Genomic DNA, 17,387 nt, shown 5'->3' on the forward strand with positions numbered 1-17,387 from the left:
TTCAGGCTGAAGAAAAATAATGCCAGGTGGAAACTCAACTCTTAGAAAAGTAATAAAAGGCACTATATATGATAAATACAAAACCATTTTTTTGTCTTAACTTTATTAAAATAGATATGACTGTTTAAAACAAAATCATAGGGACTTCCCTGATGGTCCATTGGGTAAGACTCCACGCTCCCTGTCCAGAGGGCCCGAGTTTGATCCCTGGTCGGGGAACTAGGTCCCACATGCATGCTGCAACTAAGAGTTGGCATGCCGCAACTAAGAGTTCGCCTGCCACAAGTAAGAAGTCCACATGCCACAACTAAAAGACCCAGCGCAGCCTAAATAAATAAATAATAACATGTTTTAAAAACAGAACAAAATTATAACATTGTCTTACATAAAATATAACATACATAGAGGTTGGAATGTTGTTACATGAAATGGTACAATATTAACTCTAAATAGACTGAAAAGTTAAGGACATATAATTCTAGAGTAACCATTTTTTTTAATGCAGAGAGATATATAGCTAAAATGGAACTGGAATATATAAATTAAATATATGTATACTAAAATGGAATTCTGAAAACATTTACTTAATCTAAAAATACTACTTAAAAGAAGGCAGGAAAGAGAGAACAGGGAGAAAGTGTTGGGACAGATAGTAAAATGATAGACCCAAATCCAACCATATCAATAAGTACATCAAATGAAAAGAGACTAAACACTCCAATTAAATGGCAGAGATTGTCAGAATAAGTAAGTACATCAAATGAAAAGAGACTAAATACTCCAATAAATGGCAAAGATTGTCAGAATAAGTAAAGAAGCAAAGCCCAACCACATGCTATTTACAAAAAATGCACTTTAAAAATTTTTTTGGCCACACTGTGGGGCATGCAGGATCTTAGTTCGCCGACCAGGGATCGAACCCTCACCCCCAGCAGTGGAAGTGTGGAGTCTTAACCACTGTACTGCCAGGGAAGTCCCCCCAAATGCACTTTAAATATAAAGACACAGATAGGTTGAAAGTGAAAGAGTGGAAAATAATATACATGCAATCTGCATTAAACATAAAAAAGAGTGGCTGTGGTAATATCAGATAAAGTAGACTACAAGGCAAAGAACACTACTGGAAATAAGAGGGAACATTTCATAATGATAAGGGGATCATTTTATCAGGAAGACATAACAATCATAAATGTGATTATGAAATACACATTCTTTTTAAGTGCACATGCTACATTCACTAAGATACTGGGCCATAAAACAAATTTCAATAAATTTCAGAAAGTTGGAATCTTACAGGGTATAATCTCTGACCACAGTAGAATTAAAATTTAAAGCAGTAACAGCAAGATATTTTAGGTATCAAAGCAGAAATCACAAGGGAAATTAGAGAAGATATTGAACTAAATGATAATGAAAATATAGCATTTCAAAATATGCAAGATGCATCTAAAGCAGTGCTTAGGGGGAAAATTATAGCTTCAAATGCATACATTAAAAGAAAAAAGGTTTAGAATCAGTGATCTAAGATTCTACCCTAAGAAGGCAGAAAAGTAAGAGCAAGGTAAACCAAAAGCAAGTAGAAAAATGAAATAATAAAAATAAGAGCAAATAGGATGGGGGCTGGGGGTAAGACAGCTGGTAGAAAAAAATAAAACCAAAAGTTGGTTTTTTTGGAAACAAATTTGATCATCTCCTAGCCAGACTGGAGAAAAATAAGAGAAAACAAAATCTCAGTATCAAGATGGAAAGAGAGCCTATGGATATTAAAATGATACCGAGAGTATTATGAATAACTTTATGGCAAATTCAATAATTGATGAAATGGACAAATTCCTTGAAAAAATACAACTTACCAGATTGACATAAGATGAAATAGAAAATATGAATAGTTCTATGTTACAGAAATTAAATGTGTTATCAAAAACGTTTTCACACGGAAAACTCCAGGCCCAGGTGGCTTCACTGGTGAATCATATCACACATTTAAGAAAAACCTAACACAAATATTCTTTCAGAAAATAAACAAGGAATATTCATTTCCTAGTTCATTTTATGAGGCCATCATAACCTGATACCAAAATCTAACAAAGACATTACAGAAGCGAAAATTACAAATTGGTATCGTTCGTGAACATAGACACAAAAATCCTCAAGAAATTTTAGCAATTCAAATCTAGCAATCTATAAAAAGGGATAATGCCTTAATGACCAAGTTTCAGTTTATCTCAGGAATATGAAGTTGGCTTAACACTGGAAAATCAATCATTGTAATTCATCATATAAAGGATAAAGGAGAAAAGCCATAACTCTGCAAATTTGAAAAAGAAGGAGACTTCCTCAACCAGATAAAGAGTATGTAGGGACTTCCCTGGAGGTCCAGTGGGTAAGACTCCACGCTCCCAATGCAGGGGACCTGGGTTCAATCCCTGGCCAAGGAACTAGATCCTGCATGCATGCCGCAGCTAAGACCCGGCACAGCCAAGATAGACAGATAGACAGGTAAATAAATAAATAAAAATGAATCTTTTTTTTAAAAAAAAGAGTATGTATGGAAAAAGCTACAGCTAACAACATGCTTGATTGTGAAATATTGAATGCTTTATCCATAAGACCTGGAACAAAACAAAGATGTCCACTCTCCACTTCTATTCAGCATTTTACTGTACATTCTAACTAGTGCATTAAAGGCAAATGAAAGAAAAGACATGAAGATCGAAAAGGAGGGAATTAAATTGTCTGTAGTCACAAATAACTTGATTGTTTACATATAAAATTCCAAGGATCCAAGGAATCTACAAAACTACAGGAACATACTAAGTAAATTTAGCAAGGTTGCAGGATACAAGGTCAATATGCAAAAATAATTTTTTTATACTAGCATCAACCATTCAGAATTTTAAGGTTTTAACCAGGGAAATTAGGCAACAAAAAGGAAGAAAAGGAAATTGGAAAGTAAGAAGGAAACTCTTTCTTTTCACAGATCACATGACCTTGTATATAGAAAATCTTAACAAATTCACACCAAAAAATTATTAGAATCAATAAATTAGTTCAGCAAAGTTGTAGGATACAAGATAAGTATATAAAAATCAATTGTATTTCTGTACACCAGCAATGAACAATCCTAAAATAAGAAAATGATTCCATTTACAGTAACATCAAAAAGAATAAAATACTAGGAACAAGCTTGGCAAAAGGAATGCAAGACTGAAAACTATAGAACATTGTTGAAAGAAACTAACAAAGACCTAAATAAATGGAAAGATATTTCATGTTTCTGGGTTGGAAGACTTAATATTTTTAAGGTGGCAGTGCACCCCCAAGTTTATATACAGATTCACTGTAATCACTCTCAAACCCCAGCAGCCTTTTTTTGCAGAAATTGACGAGCTGATCCTAAAATTCATATGGAAATGCAAGGGACAAAGAATAGCCAGAACAAGCGATTTCTATGTACCAAAATGTTATTTGCAGCATTGTGTGTAACAGGGAAGGATTTTAAGTGTTCTTCCATAGGAAAATGGTTCTTCCATAGGAAAATGGTTCTTCCATAGGAAAATGGTTACGTAATTACAGTCCCTTGGCCGACTTGTTTTGAATGAAAAAAGCAAGATACTATCATATATATATTGCATTTTTTTAAGTCTGAGAAAATTTATACCAAACTCTTAATATTGCCTACCTATTATGAAATTTAGCATGAGACAGGTTAAGGGAAGAGCTTTAGCTTTTTAGCTATTTATATTTGAAATTTTTATAAAATGCAAATACTAACTTTTGTAACTTAAAGAAAACGACTAAATAGAATTGATGTACATAATTTAAAACATGCCAGGACAAGAATAGACAGATCATTAGAATAAAAAAAGTTCTAGGGAATTCCCTGCCAGTCCAGTGGTTAGGACTCCATGATTTCACTGTCGAGGGCCCATGTTCAATCCCTGGTCAGGGGATTTTCCCCCTAAAGATTCTGCAAGCCACGTGGCGTGGCCAAAAAAAAGAAAAAAAAAAAGAGTTCCAAAATAGACTACATTATATATAAAATTCTAGTGTAGAATGGGGCGGTTCGAGGGGGAGCATCACAAATCAGAAGCAAAAGAGGGTTTAGTCAGTCAGTGATTTGGGGCAGTTGATTAGCAATTTTTGCAACTTGGGGGAAATAATTTTAAAATGGAAGAAAATTCAAAATATTCATCAAACCTCAGGAAGGAGTGTGGTCTTTTAGACTTAAAAGAGGATACTATCATAAGGGGAAAAGTGGTCAGCTTTTAACAATGTAAACATTTAAATTTTATGTGTGTTTGAAAATTTTGATTACTGGGGGTTTCCCTGGGGGGCCAGTGGTTAAGACTCTGCGCTGCCAGTGCAGGCAGCGCGGGTTTGATCCCTGGTCGGGGAACTAGGATCCCACATGCTGCGTGGAGCGGCCTTTAAAAAAAAAAGTGAAAAAAAAATTTTGATTACCAAAATCAGAAGTCAGATAGCCACTTGCTGGTTGAGGGCGGGAGCAAGATTAGCAACAGATGTATTAGATGTGTGATGCTGTGGTATATATTTGGTCTTGTTCTGTCTTCTAAAACCCTTGTAATCCTAAAGAATAAGAACTATAGGGTCATCTTTCGTTATATTTTGTTTTCGTTCCCAGTTCCTGAAATAGCTTCAGAAAATAATAAAGGTGAAATGGGTATCTTTTGTTATTCATAACAAGCCCCTTTCAACCACACCTGAGTTTATATTAATGCGATGATTTCTTAAAAAGCCCCTAGATAACCACTGGATGGGGGCTGGTTGCTAGGGAATCCAACCATGTGATTAGAGGGCTGGAACTTTCAGCCCCATCCCCTGACCTCCCAGGAGGGGAGAGGGGGTAGAAGTTGAATCAGTTACCAGAGACCAATGGTATAGTCAATCATCCCTACGTAATTAAGCCTTCATAAAAATCCTTGAAGTACACGGTTCAGAGAGCTTGGGTTGGTAAACTCCAGGAGGTGCTGGGAGAGTGGCCTGCAGGAGAGGGTATGGAAGCTCTCCTCCCCTTCCCACATACCTTGCCCTGTGTGTCTCTTCCATTTGGCTGTTGCAGGGTTGATCCTTTTATAATAAACCAGTAATCTAGTCAGTAAACTTTTTTTTTTAATTCTGTGAGCCACTCCGATTGATAGTGGCAGAATTGAGTTACACTGTGGGACACCCACTTGGTGTTGCAGAATTGCTTGGCATGGGAAAGACACCCACACATTTGGTGACCAGAAGTGAAGTATTGGGAGTTAGTAGTACAGAAAAACAGAAGAGTTTTTGTTTTAGAAGATGGTAGGCTCAGATCTTTAAAAGAAAAAAAAAAAAAAAAATCCCCAGACTTCAGTAAACAAAGAGGCAAAGAACATGGACAGACTGAGTCTATAGAATTAGTCCACTAGAATGAACGCTCTGTGCGGGCAGGAATTTGCATCTGTTTTGTCCTCTGGTGTATCTCTAGCACCTAGAACAGAACCTGGTACAGAGCAGGCTTTCAGTAAATAATTGGTAAGTGAGGAAAGCTCAGTGAATTTATGACAAATATTCAACCACTGTAGTATTCAGAGATCTCAAATTAAAACACTGACAGTAATAACTTCTCCGTTCGCAGAATAGCAGAGGTTTTTAAAGGTTACAATTCCCAGTGTTAGCAGAGGTACAGTGAAAAAGGTATAGCATATTGTTGGTAGAAATACGTACAGATAATGCAGGTATGTTAACCAACCTTATTATGGTAATCATTTCACTATATATCAAATTACCATGTTATACACTTTAAATTTACACACTATTATTTGTCACTAATCTCAAAGCTGAGGGGAAAAAAGAAATAGAGACAAAGAAAGGAAATTGGGGTGGGGTCGCATATTTTTTTAAATCCCATTCATAGAAAATTACTGAGAGGAGCGCAGGTAGCAGTGGCAACCAGGAAGTAGATTTGCTGAGCGCTTCTCTGTGCCAGGTGCTATAACAATTGCACATTTTGTTTTGTTTTTTAATTTTATTGAAGTATAGTTGATTTACAGTGTTGTGTTAATTTCTGTACAGCAAAGTGACTCAGTTATACATACATATATTCTGTTAAACATACATGTATTCTTTTTCATATTCTTTTTCATTATAGTTTATCACAGGATATTGAATATAGTTCACTGTGCTATACAGGAGGACCTTGTTGTTGTATGTTTTTATTTCATCTTCATAATAATCCTGTGATACAAATAATAATTCCATTTTACAGATAAAGAGACTGAGGCTCAGAGAGAACAAGCCATTTCCATAGAGTCACAGTCTCTGCATGATGATAATCATAGTGAGACCAAATGTATGTGGCAGACACTGCTCTGAGTGTTTCATTTTCCTGTATGTTAATTCACCTGCAGCAGTCCTGTGAGATGTGGGCGTTGCTCTCTGTGCTTTGTAGATAGGAAGCTGTTAACTAACCATATAAAGCTACTTACTATTTTTGTCCAAAAAAATAAAACTAAAATTTGAAATAAATTATTTTGGAAAACTTTTCAGTGAGCTTTAGAAGAAAAAATAAAAACTGCCAGTATATGGAAGTTGTCTCCTAACCTAAATATTTCTCTTCTTCTTTAGCTTTCCATTTCCTAGAAATGTATTTGCAGTGTGGCACTTAAAATGTGTAAGAATTCTGCCGTACTTAAAATGTGTAAGAATGTGCAAAAATAAAACTATGGAAAAAATTCTGAATGTGACCTGAGAAGGCCATGGATAAGAAGAGCAGCTAATATCTGCAGCTGTCTCAGATCATATTTTGATAAAGTGTAGGGAGATTGAACTTCACATAAGTACAACTGGGTCTTTTATTTTTGTGAGTTTTTTTCTTTTTTTTTTTTTTTTTTGGTCAGCTGTGGTCCTATGGTGTTGGATGCTTTAATCAAGATTAAGAATGAAATTGATTCTACCTTGACCTTCCGAAGATCGTGCAGAGAAGGTAAGCATTTCCTTCCCTGTTGTTAGGCTTGGACACTTTTGTTCTGTTTCCCAAAAGAAGCCTGGGCTGGCCAGAACTGATACCAGGGGATACCTGGAGGATGGCTGCAGCGCTCTGCCAGGTGACCTTGCCACAAGTCACACTTCCTTTTCTTAGGCAGAAGTGTTGGAAATTTGAACTGTGGTATAAGTTCTGGTTTCTAAGTTTGCTCCCCTTCAGGAGGTTTCACTTGCATGGTTACTGCTTCTGGCGGTCCCTGTGAGCTGCTGCATCCTTCAAGGACCAGCTCAGATATGCTAGCTGGTCACCGCAGAGCTCTTCTTTAGGGGAGTAGTGGGGAATTTCTAGCTGGTGCTCGTGCACACTTAACACTTGTCCAACAAGGGGGACATGCGTCCCCTTCCAGCTCCCAGCATTACACGTGCACAGAGCAGGTGGTCAGTAGGAATGTTCTGGATGTAAACAGCGATTCCTACAGTGTGCTGCTGATTCCAGGCAGTGTGCATACCGACATTCTTTAATAGCTATGTATCGATTTTATGTACTAGAAAAATATAATTACTAATGACAGTGTAACAGTGATAGAAATGATTTTTAAATATAATTTTAAGGTAAAATGAATTGATTTAAAGTAAACTCCTAAGTAATCATTCAGATGGTTCTCAGGTGTGGGAAGAATCACACGGGGGTGCTATGACGGCTAACTGATCCTGGTGGCTGTGGAACACAGACTGTGCACACTCCATTCTGCGCACTTCACGTGAGATAGACAGGTGCTGTTACCATTTACACTCAGCGTACATGTGAAGAAACTGAGGCCCAGGGAGGTTAAGGGACTTCTGAAAGGACACAGAGATGGTGAGTCGGGAGCCAGGACTCAGCCAAAGTTGTCAGATTCCAGAATTACACTCTCAGGTGATACACTTACTGGCCGGGCTCGGAAAACCTGGGATAAAACCAAAACAGGGCAGCTGGGGCCAAGACCAAGGGCTGTGATCGAACTTTCTCCCTAAAATAACCTTCCATAAAAGAAAAAGTCATTATAGCTATTGGCCCATCGCTCTTTATCTGTGTTCTGCTGTACATCTCAAGCATTTAAAGTCCTACTTCTAAGACATCTGTTTTGATTCAGCTAATCTTACAGGATTGGATTCAGTGTAGCAGATGCTAAGGGTATGATAGTTTGGCTGAATCCTGCTGTTTAGGGAACATTCTGCTGTAATTAAGTACCAGCCTTCCCACATAAGTCCTGACAACACAGGAAATAGACGCTTTTCAGTAAGCTTCCCCATAAAACTCTTTCAGAGCCAAGAACACAAGGTGTGGCCCATGTGGGCAAAAAAAAAAAATGAGGCAGAATGATATTAATTGTGGCTACTTCTGTTTCCCTTGTAGTTTGTGAAGAGAATTTCCAGGGGAGCCTTTTTAAGAGAAGTCTCCTTGGATTTTTATTATTATTGTATTTATACCATTTCTTATCAAAGCACACTGCTCTGCTGGATGCCAGGCTCACAGAAATGTGCTGATAATATTCGACCTCTTGGGGAACTGTAGGAGTATTTGCTTAAGTGGATACTTGTGTCCTATTATACTTTTATTAAGATTAACGGGAGGGGGAGAGAAAGTTGATAACCCAGTCCAAGTTTCACAAGTAACCACATTTCTCCGGCCTAACTACTTTCAAAAAACAGCTTCAAAAGAAGTGGTAGCAGGGGCTTAGAGCGCGTAGTCATTTGTAACTCTGAAATACCTAGGAAATTCCATACACAGGAAGTGAGTCCAGGCTAAGAAAATTCTCGTTTCAGGGTCCTTGGTCAGCACCTTATTTTGCTTACTTTGGTTTGGTTTCACATTAGCTCATCCTCCTTGAAAAGTCAGTGCTAAGGCAGCTTTTGTGGGTTTCATGTCCCCGGTGTAGGCTTTGTGGAGACAATAGAATGAGATCTGTCTCTGGACAGTCTGTATCCAGGCCTCAACTTTAAGATGACCAAGACAGTGTTGATTTATTTTGGGGTGTTATATCTGTTAAGAGTTTGAGTCCAGGGAATTCCCTGGCGGTCCAGTGGTTAGGACTCTGTGCTTTCACTGCCGTGGGCCTGGATTCAATCCCTGGTCAGGGAACTAAGATGCCACTAGCCTTGTGGTGCGGCCAAAAAAAAAAAAAAGCTTAAGAAAAATAGAGTTTGAGTTCAAATAACAGTGACTTTAAAAAAAAAAAAAAAAAACTGGTTTTTCTCTCAAAATACATGAAGCAAGGAACTAGGACTGGTGTGGGCCCTCCGTGATGCCAGCAGCACCCCAGGCTCGTCTGTGTTCCAGTGCCATCCTGAGCAGATAGCTTCCAACCTCAGGGTTGCCTCCTGGTTTCACAACATGGTTTTTGGAACTACAGCCGTTAGATCTACATTCTAGGAAGAATGGGAAGGAGAAAAGGCAGCGGGCACCTCTGCACAGGTGTATTCCATGTCAGTGCTACTCCTGCTGGTAGAGTAAGGACAGTCGGGAAGGGAGAATTGTAGCTGGACTGCCTACAGCTGGGTAGGGGAGTGTTAACTGTGCTGTGTCTCAGGCATCTGCGGCTCCTGTGCCATGAACATCAATGGAGGCAACACTCTCGCTTGTACCCGAAGGATTGACATCAACCTCAACAAAGTATCCAAAATCTACCCTCTTCCACATATGTATGTGATAAAGGATCTTGTTCCTGTGAGTTCCTGCCCGTGTGTGTGTGTGTGTGTGTGTCTCCCCACCACCCCAGCACCTCCCACCCGCTTTTTTTTTTTTTAAGGGGGGCAGGAGGTATGTGTGTTGTGCTATAGTTCTTCAGGGCAGGGTTTTTTCCTGTCTTGAGTTTAGTTAAGGAATTTGAATGGCAGAAGATAAATGGCCTAGAAGGTCATCCAGCAGCTCATTTGGTGAGGATTGTTTGGGAATAACAGGGCACAGAATTTTAGACCTGGAACAGTTTCAGAAATGAAGAATTTGGCCATAACAACAAAGAGTTCATGTGGCAAATACCAGTTGGGAATGCAGCCATTCTTATGTGTTTTCATGTCTACCTCCCTATATTTGACCACCTTCCCTTTCCCTGACTGGGTGTTCTCAAGGGCATCTGAGGAGAAAGGACTGTGGGATTGGAAAGTTTCCCAAGTGGGTGAAGGAGAAATTCCCTAACCACGCTTACATGTGACCACTTCTCCTTTCGTGACCTTTGCCTGTATCAATGCCAAAGGAGGAGAGTCTGACTACTGCCTGTCACAGGGCAGGAAAGTGGGCGGTGTCCCAAAAATGGGATAAGTAGGAAAGCTAAGGAGTGGTGGTGGAATCTGACCCATTTTTTCTTCTTCCTCTTAACCTCAGGATTTGAGCAACTTCTATGCCCAGTACAAGTCCATTGAGCCTTATTTAAAGAAGAAGGATGAATCCCAGGAAGGCAAGGAGCAGTATCTGCAGTCCATAGAAGATCGTGAGAAGCTGGTCATTAGTCCCTGTTCATTGTCTTGACTTGAGGAATTTTGTTGCAAAGATGTTTGTCAGGAAGTGGGGCTTAGGGGCAGAGGGGGGCACAGGATGGGATCATGCAGAACATTCAGCGTCTTCTGGAAAGGAACTTGAGAACCATCTGTCCAAGGGTTGGACACCCATCCTATCGGGGCCAGGTGGGTAGTGAGAACCTATGAAGGGGGCAGAGAGGACCAAGGCCCTGGAGTGCTCTGCCTAGAGGGGCTCACTGCTACCGTGTTGCCAGACATTTGTCTTTTTCAAAAGAAACCAGGATGTCGATCGCCAGGTCTTGAAAAGTGGACAGCTAAATCAGAGTTACTCTTTAACCCTGTGGGCAAATAAAACACATGCCGGCTGTTTGCGGTCCTGCTGCTACCACCCTGTTTGAAGATGGGAGTGAGAGAAGCCGATAGCAAAATTGGAACTAGAACTTGGTGCTTTCCTGACACCACACATCTAGTGACGCGGTGTGGGCTTGTGACAGGCCCACTCACTCTTGGAGTTGCTACCCCTGGGTACAGGCTATGAAGTCTCTGCAAGTGAAGGGGTTATTAGCGAGCTTGTAGTCTCTTTCTCGTGTACACTTCTACCTCCTCTAAGAAGGAGGCACGCACACTCACTGCCTGCACACTTGGTGTCCTTTGGAGAGGAAGAAGTGGGAAGGGGACCAGATGGAGATAGGTCCCAACATCATGCCTACACGAGGCAAGGACTCGTGCTGTCTCAGGGTCACCACTTCATTCGTTTACATGACAGTCCGTTAGCAGACTGAGCGCGCCTCAAGGGCAGGGGCTATGTCTTATACCCCTTTCTGGATCCCAGGATCCTGGCATGTGCTGTCTTATCAACAAATATGAGTTGTGTGAATGAATAAATTAATTCTGCCTTTTAGGTCTGGGGGAACATGTAGCCCCTCTCCTCTTCCCCATAAAATATTAAGAAAGGAAGGTCCTGGTAAGAATGCCCAGCTCTGTCGTCATCGAGATGTTGAGGGTCAGCGTGGTGATGTTGTAATTCAGAGCAAGCAGCTGCCTTCTCTTCCAAGAGTTTCTTGTTCTCAGGACATAGCTCTGCCCCAGTTTCTAACTCCAGGGAGTCTGACGCATCCCAGGGTCCAGGGTTGGAACTGGCCACCCTGGCCCAGCTTGTCATTTCACAGTCCTCAGGTAGGAAAGCTTGTAGCTTATAAACATCTCCTTGATGTACTATTTTTAGGGATTGGAGGGCTCCCCTGAGCGTGTTTTCTAGGTAGTCAAAATTCACTCATTTAAATACCAGACGTGCTTCTTTAGCATTTTTCACTTCTTCAAATCAATATTGCTGAACCTCACTTTTTTTCATGATTTTAAAAGCCATAATGCTCATTATAGGTAATTGGAAAAGAAAACTAATTTTCAAATCGATAATTCCACCACCCAAAGGTAATCTCTATCGACAACTACCCTTTTATAAGTAAAGAATATGACTATCGTGAAGGCTCTTAATCCTGTGACCTTATGCTTTCTAGACAGTGGAGCCAGTTTACACTCTCACCAGCTGCCTGAACAGAACATAAATTTTGTTGAAGACTCTTGGTTACAATCATGACCATCAACTCTGTGTGTCATCTGTTTTCAGCTGTCACTTCAGATGTCAGTGTGCCCTCCTGTTTTGCCACTTTTAATCAGTTTCTGTTGTTCCCCAAATCAGAAAGTCCAGTTAGAACTGGTTGGGCGTGTTGAGTCAGTGTGGCAGTGTTAGAGGACGGATTTCAGAGTCAGGCCGCCTGGGGGCCCATCCCAGCTCTGCTGTTTGCAGCTGTGTGACCCTCGGCAAGTGACCTAACTTCTCTGAGCCTCAGTTCCTTACCTGTAAAATGGGAATCTCATAGCACTCACCCCAGGATTATTGTGACAGTCAAATGAGGTAGTCAGTAAGGCACGTGGTGCTCAGTGCTGGTTGGCTGTTTAGGATAATGTTGATGTTCCTATCGAAAACTTGAGGTGTCTGCTGAGCCAGGGCAGAGGCTGGTGTAGACTCCAGATGCCTCAGCACTCAGGGCCTTTTTAATTTCTGCTAGACTGCATTCGAGGTGGTAGGTTCTTTTCATGTTTTTGTTTTTGTTTTGTTTTTAAGATAAGTGAGGGGTATTTATTAAAGGATGAATACACTGTACTTGGACTTAAGAACTCTGGGCTCTAATCCAGCAAATGTCTAAATTTCAATTCCAAGATCTTTTTTATGAATCTGATAAATCTCTGCAAACCACTCCTAGGATTTTGCCAAGAAAACTCACGTGCGAGTAGGCACTTTGTCCGTGCACTGACCCCAGACCTCGCATTTAATCGGCTCAGAACACGACCACCTCTTCCATGGTGGGCTCCTGACTGCCCTTTCTCCCCGCACAGGACGGGCTCTATGAGTGCATTCTCTGCGCCTGCTGCAGCACCAGCTGCCCGAGCTACTGGTGGAATGGAGACAAGTACTTGGGACCCGCGGTTCTTATGCAGGTAAGGCGCTCCTTCATTACTGTAAGAGAAGTGGAAACCGATGTTCTGAGGGGCGATGGCTTCCTTCTTTGGCATCCATTACAAACGGTAATTGGCTGCATCACCTTCACTTGGCTTTCAGTAAATCTGGGGCTTCATCTGCAAAATGCCTTCAGTGAGTGTGGTGAGGGTCACGCCAAGGGGCGGTGGCTGTGGGTTGGCACACCAGGCCTTGCAGATGTTTCAGATGTTTCCTGTGCTGCTGGCTCTTCCCTGTCCACCTGCCCGCTTTCCCCGGACTGCATCTGTCAGAAGGCTCCCCATCTCCCTCTCACGGGATTTTTAACGTGGAAGCAGGGGAGAGAGAAATTTCGTTGAGGAGCAGTTACCCAGCTGCAAGGTTGGAAATTGTTTCCAGGCTAGTGAAAGCCTGCAGTACTGGGCTTAGGGGTTGCTTGGAAAGAAAGTAGTGTTGTTTTTCGTCGTCTTTCACTATATGTGTAGTTCACTGCAGACAGAGTCACTGTCTTTGTTCCCAGAAAGCTCATACTTTTTAGATTTGTGGCCAGTGCTCTTCACAGACTCTGAAGCAACTCAAAGAAACTTCTTGTTTCTCATTTTCCCACAAAAAGAGAAGTTCTGTGGTTGTGTGACCAGTTAGCAGTACCGATTGATTCCTGGCCAAATTAAAGATTGAGTAATGAGGTACATTTGTAGCTGGCGCTTGGACCAGTGATCTGAGTTGTTGGGAAATGTAAAAGTGGTGTCCGTAACACTGCTGGAGCCGGCCCGGTGACCAGGAGCTTAATCAGTTTTCAGCTGGCTGATCTCAGGCTTCTGGGATGGGTATGCTAATCAAAAGAAGCAATAAGTAGAACAGATGTTCTCTCTGTGCAGGTCTGTTACCAGTTCACCCAAAGGCAGTGGGTAGGTGCTCTGAAGGCAATTAAAGAGAGTCGAAGACACCATCCCTGCCTTCGCTCATTCATGTTCTAGGGAGGAAGCTAATGAGCAACACGAAATCAGTAGAAGGTGATGCTTGATGGTATATTATTAAGCACCAGCGACCAGGGGCATGTGGTTCAAAGGTTGGTGGGGCTCATTAGTCAAGGTGATCAAGAGATGTTACAAAGGGTTGGGAGCCTTTCCTTGAAAGATGGCAAGAAGTAAAGTGTGGAGATGGCTTCCAAGCTGAGAATTCCTGTTCCTCTGCACGCCTGGAGCTTTGAGTTGAACCAGAGGGCTGCTCTGGCCAGTTAAGGTGACAGCTCAGCCCACCAGTCCCCGGTTCCCCCAGGCCTATCGCTGGATGATCGACTCCAGAGACGACTTCACAGAGGAGCGCCTGGCCAAGCTGCAGGACCCGTTCTCTCTGTACCGCTGCCACACCATCATGAACTGCACGAATTCCTGTCCCAAGGTACGCGGCTGCGGCCCCCCGCGCGGCCCAGCACTGACGTGTGCTCGGCGGGGAGCAGAGAGCACTCTCCCCTCCGTGTGAGCCTGGGGGTGTTGGCGCTTAGTTGCGGGGCACAGGCTCACTCAGGCCCCCTTGAGAAGGGTTTTCAAGTCGGGTTCACACGGGCCTGGTGGGAGTCAAGGATGCCACGAGGACCCGTGAACAGGAACCTGGGTTTGCCCTGACTTTGTGGGAACCACGGGAGGAAAGCCGTCTGAGCACAGGCAGCTGTGAGGGCTACATTCCCTCTCCGGGCCCCAAGGTCTCTGTGTGGCAACATGGCTGCCGGTCCGCGCGGCTCCCTGGCAGCCAGCCTGTGCTTTCTCCTCTGCATGTCTTTCCTCAGTCTTGGGGCTCCTGCTTGCTTAGCTTTCACTCCCTCTTCCTGTTCATACTTCCTGCTTCCTGTTCATATTCACCCTGCCTACGGCTTCAGCATCTGCCTGGCTTCTCTCAGCATTTCTCAGCTCACATTCCTCGGAGGGAGTCTCCTTGGCCCAGCTTAGCTTTCCACGGCGCAGCCCACGCACGGTCAGAGCTGGCCGGCCAGCTACCGTCAGGTGCCAGCCCTGGGCCGGTCAGTGGGCGGGGAACAGCCAGGGCTGCCCTTGGAGCAGAGACTGTGGGCAGAGCAATTTCATTTTAAAGGTGCAGTGAGTAAGCAGGCAGCGAGATGGAAAACTCTAGCACGACCAGTTAGCAGCTTAAAAAAGAAAGAAAGAAAAGGCAGCGCATCTTAACAAACATGAAATCCAGACTGGGTAATTCCACAGTGTTTCAAGGGCCCCCCTTCCCCTGCCAGATGCTTCTCATGTGCCATCGGCATTGGGGTGGGCCTGGGGCCTGGTGGGGTCCCGAGCAGTGCGGGAGAGCTCAGGCTCCGCATCCTGCTGCCTGCGTTTCTACCCAGGCTCTGCTCAGCGAGCCTTGTGGCTTCTGAGGCAAGTCATGCCACTGAAGCGCCTAGGACAGTGCCTGGCACATAGTAAGCACTTAATGGGACCTTCTGTTCGTTTGAGCTGGTCAGTCAGAAGACAGCCTCTCCAAGGCTGGGGCCTGGCTTGTGTATTTCTTCAAAATCTCCGCGGAGGATCCTGCGGTGCGCTCCTAGGCGTGAATGTTTGCATCGCAGAGGGCAGCAGACAGACCAGACAACCAAGGACAGACTTCTCTGTGTCCTGCCCTCCCCTTCAGTAAAGCAGGGGTGGACACTGGGGCTGTGAGGCTAGACATAGGCCCAGATTGTTTGAACTAGAAGGGACCTCAAAAATCGTCAAGTGCAGCCCCTTTACAGGTTCGGAAGCTGAGCCCATGAGCGGGAGTTGGGGGTGGAGGCATCTTGCCAAGGTCACTCTCAGGTTGGGGGCAGGGCAGGCCTAGAAGCAGGCCACCCGCCTCCCAGTGCCTTCTTCCTACGCCGGGACTGGGTACAGTCTGTTTACTGACTCTAAATTCCTTTTAATGGGGCAGGCTCAGCGTTCAAAAGGAAGTGCTGTGGAGGGCCTTCCTCCTTCCCCAGCCCCCTCCCTGGTGGTGGTATCAGCTTCCTGTGTGTCCTTCCAGGGATAGTTTGTGCTACACGCAAATGTTCCACGTGTCCTTTGTCACAGTGTCTACCTTTTCTCACTTAACACATTTCGGGGATCCTTCCATATCCGTCTTTTAAAGAGTGTCTTCTCTTTCCCTTTCTGTCTCTCCGAAGATCTTTTTTCTTTTTCTTTCTTTGCACACTTTAATTTCAGAGTTAAAGTTGTCCTTCTAAAATGAGGGGACCCAGGACTTCCCTGGAGGTCCAGTGGTTAAGACTCCACGCTTCCACTGCAGGGGGGCATGGGAACTAAGATTCTGCATGCCGCTCAGCGCAGAGCCACATAAAATAAACAATTTAATTTAATTGAACAAGGGGACGCTTCACTAGCCTCAGATGAGTGCTTGTCTGATCTTACCAAATATTTGGTGATCTCACTTCCTGCTTCCAGGAGACTGGCCCCGCTGGGTTTAATTGCCATACCTCGTGCAGGACAGATGTTACAGCTGTGAGGCCAACTGCAGCTAATCCAGTGTTGTGGGCCACTTAACCAGTGGTGCTTAGGAAGGTTAACAGAGGCTCCTTTCTCCCACATACCTTGAGGGCTTGCAGATGCAGATTTCTGGTGATGATGATTGAATGATAATGGTAATGATGTGAAACCTTTAGAGATAACTGGCTAATTTTGACACTGTAGTCATAGAAGAGATGACTCTTCCTTGGGCTCGTTGACCTGCCACACTGAGCCTCACCAGCAGGAATTCAGTGAGACAGGGCTCCTGCCAGAGAGAGCTGGCCGTTTTCAAACGTCTAAGAGTGGAAACAGAAGAGAGCTCTTAGTCCAAACCCCTGGGTATTAAAGGACTTGGTTTGTAATCACCGTGCTTTGACCAGCTAGGTCAGGAGGTCCTGGGTCGCCCAAGGTCATGGGGTTCTTCCGTTCAGTTTCACTTACCATTTGGTATTGCTTCTCTTCTCTTTTTTCAAGGGGCTGAATCCAGGGAAAGCTATTGCTGAAATCAAGAAAATGATGGCAACCTATAAGGAAAAGAAAGCTTCAGCTTAAGTGTTCCCGTGCTAAACATGACTGTAACCAGCTCAGCTGAACGTAATTTGTATCTAATCTGAGTTCCTTCAAAGGTCTCGATTTCCCACAAATACAGCATATATAATAAAAATTTTAATAAATAAATGTTATTCTACTTTATTAACAAAAAAGCAAGCCTGTTCCTTGTACTTGCTGCAGTGGGATGTGAAGGTGCCAGAAGGAGGAGTCCTTGTCCTTGAAGAGGGGGCCAGGCCTCCAGAACTGAGCCACCATTGGGGGTGGCTACGATGGGGACAAGCATAGAATTGGTGTCATGCAGGACCTGGGGCTTGTTCCCAGCTTTGCCATTCACCAGCTGATGACACTGGGCAAGTCCCTTCTCTTTGCTACTCCATTTGCCCATCTGT

At 43.3% G+C, this 17,387-nt stretch overlaps 1 protein-coding gene across 1 annotated transcript in view; it reads left to right on the forward strand.

Annotated features, from left to right (window-relative positions):
• The window catches only part of SDHB (succinate dehydrogenase complex iron sulfur subunit B), a 34,309-nt gene extending 17,159 nt beyond the window's left edge, over nucleotides 1–17,150 (forward strand). Inside the window, exons 3-8 of the mRNA XM_027110007.1 lie at nucleotides 6,888–6,973; nucleotides 9,543–9,679; nucleotides 10,334–10,450; nucleotides 12,865–12,966; nucleotides 14,243–14,365; nucleotides 16,921–17,150. Coding sequence (XP_026965808.1) covers nucleotides 6,888–6,973; nucleotides 9,543–9,679; nucleotides 10,334–10,450; nucleotides 12,865–12,966; nucleotides 14,243–14,365; nucleotides 16,921–16,998 — 643 coding nt within the window. The 3' untranslated portion in view covers nucleotides 16,999–17,150. The remainder of the gene's footprint in view (nucleotides 1–6,887; nucleotides 6,974–9,542; nucleotides 9,680–10,333; nucleotides 10,451–12,864; nucleotides 12,967–14,242; nucleotides 14,366–16,920) is intronic.
• Nucleotides 17,151–17,387: the final 237 nt, after the last annotated feature.

The sequence above is a fragment of the Aethalodelphis obliquidens genome, unplaced genomic scaffold (assembly GCF_003676395.1).
Source record: "Aethalodelphis obliquidens isolate GAN/ISIS:26980383/991018 unplaced genomic scaffold, ASM367639v1 scaffold9, whole genome shotgun sequence".
Lineage (NCBI taxonomy): Eukaryota > Metazoa > Chordata > Mammalia > Artiodactyla > Delphinidae > Aethalodelphis > Aethalodelphis obliquidens.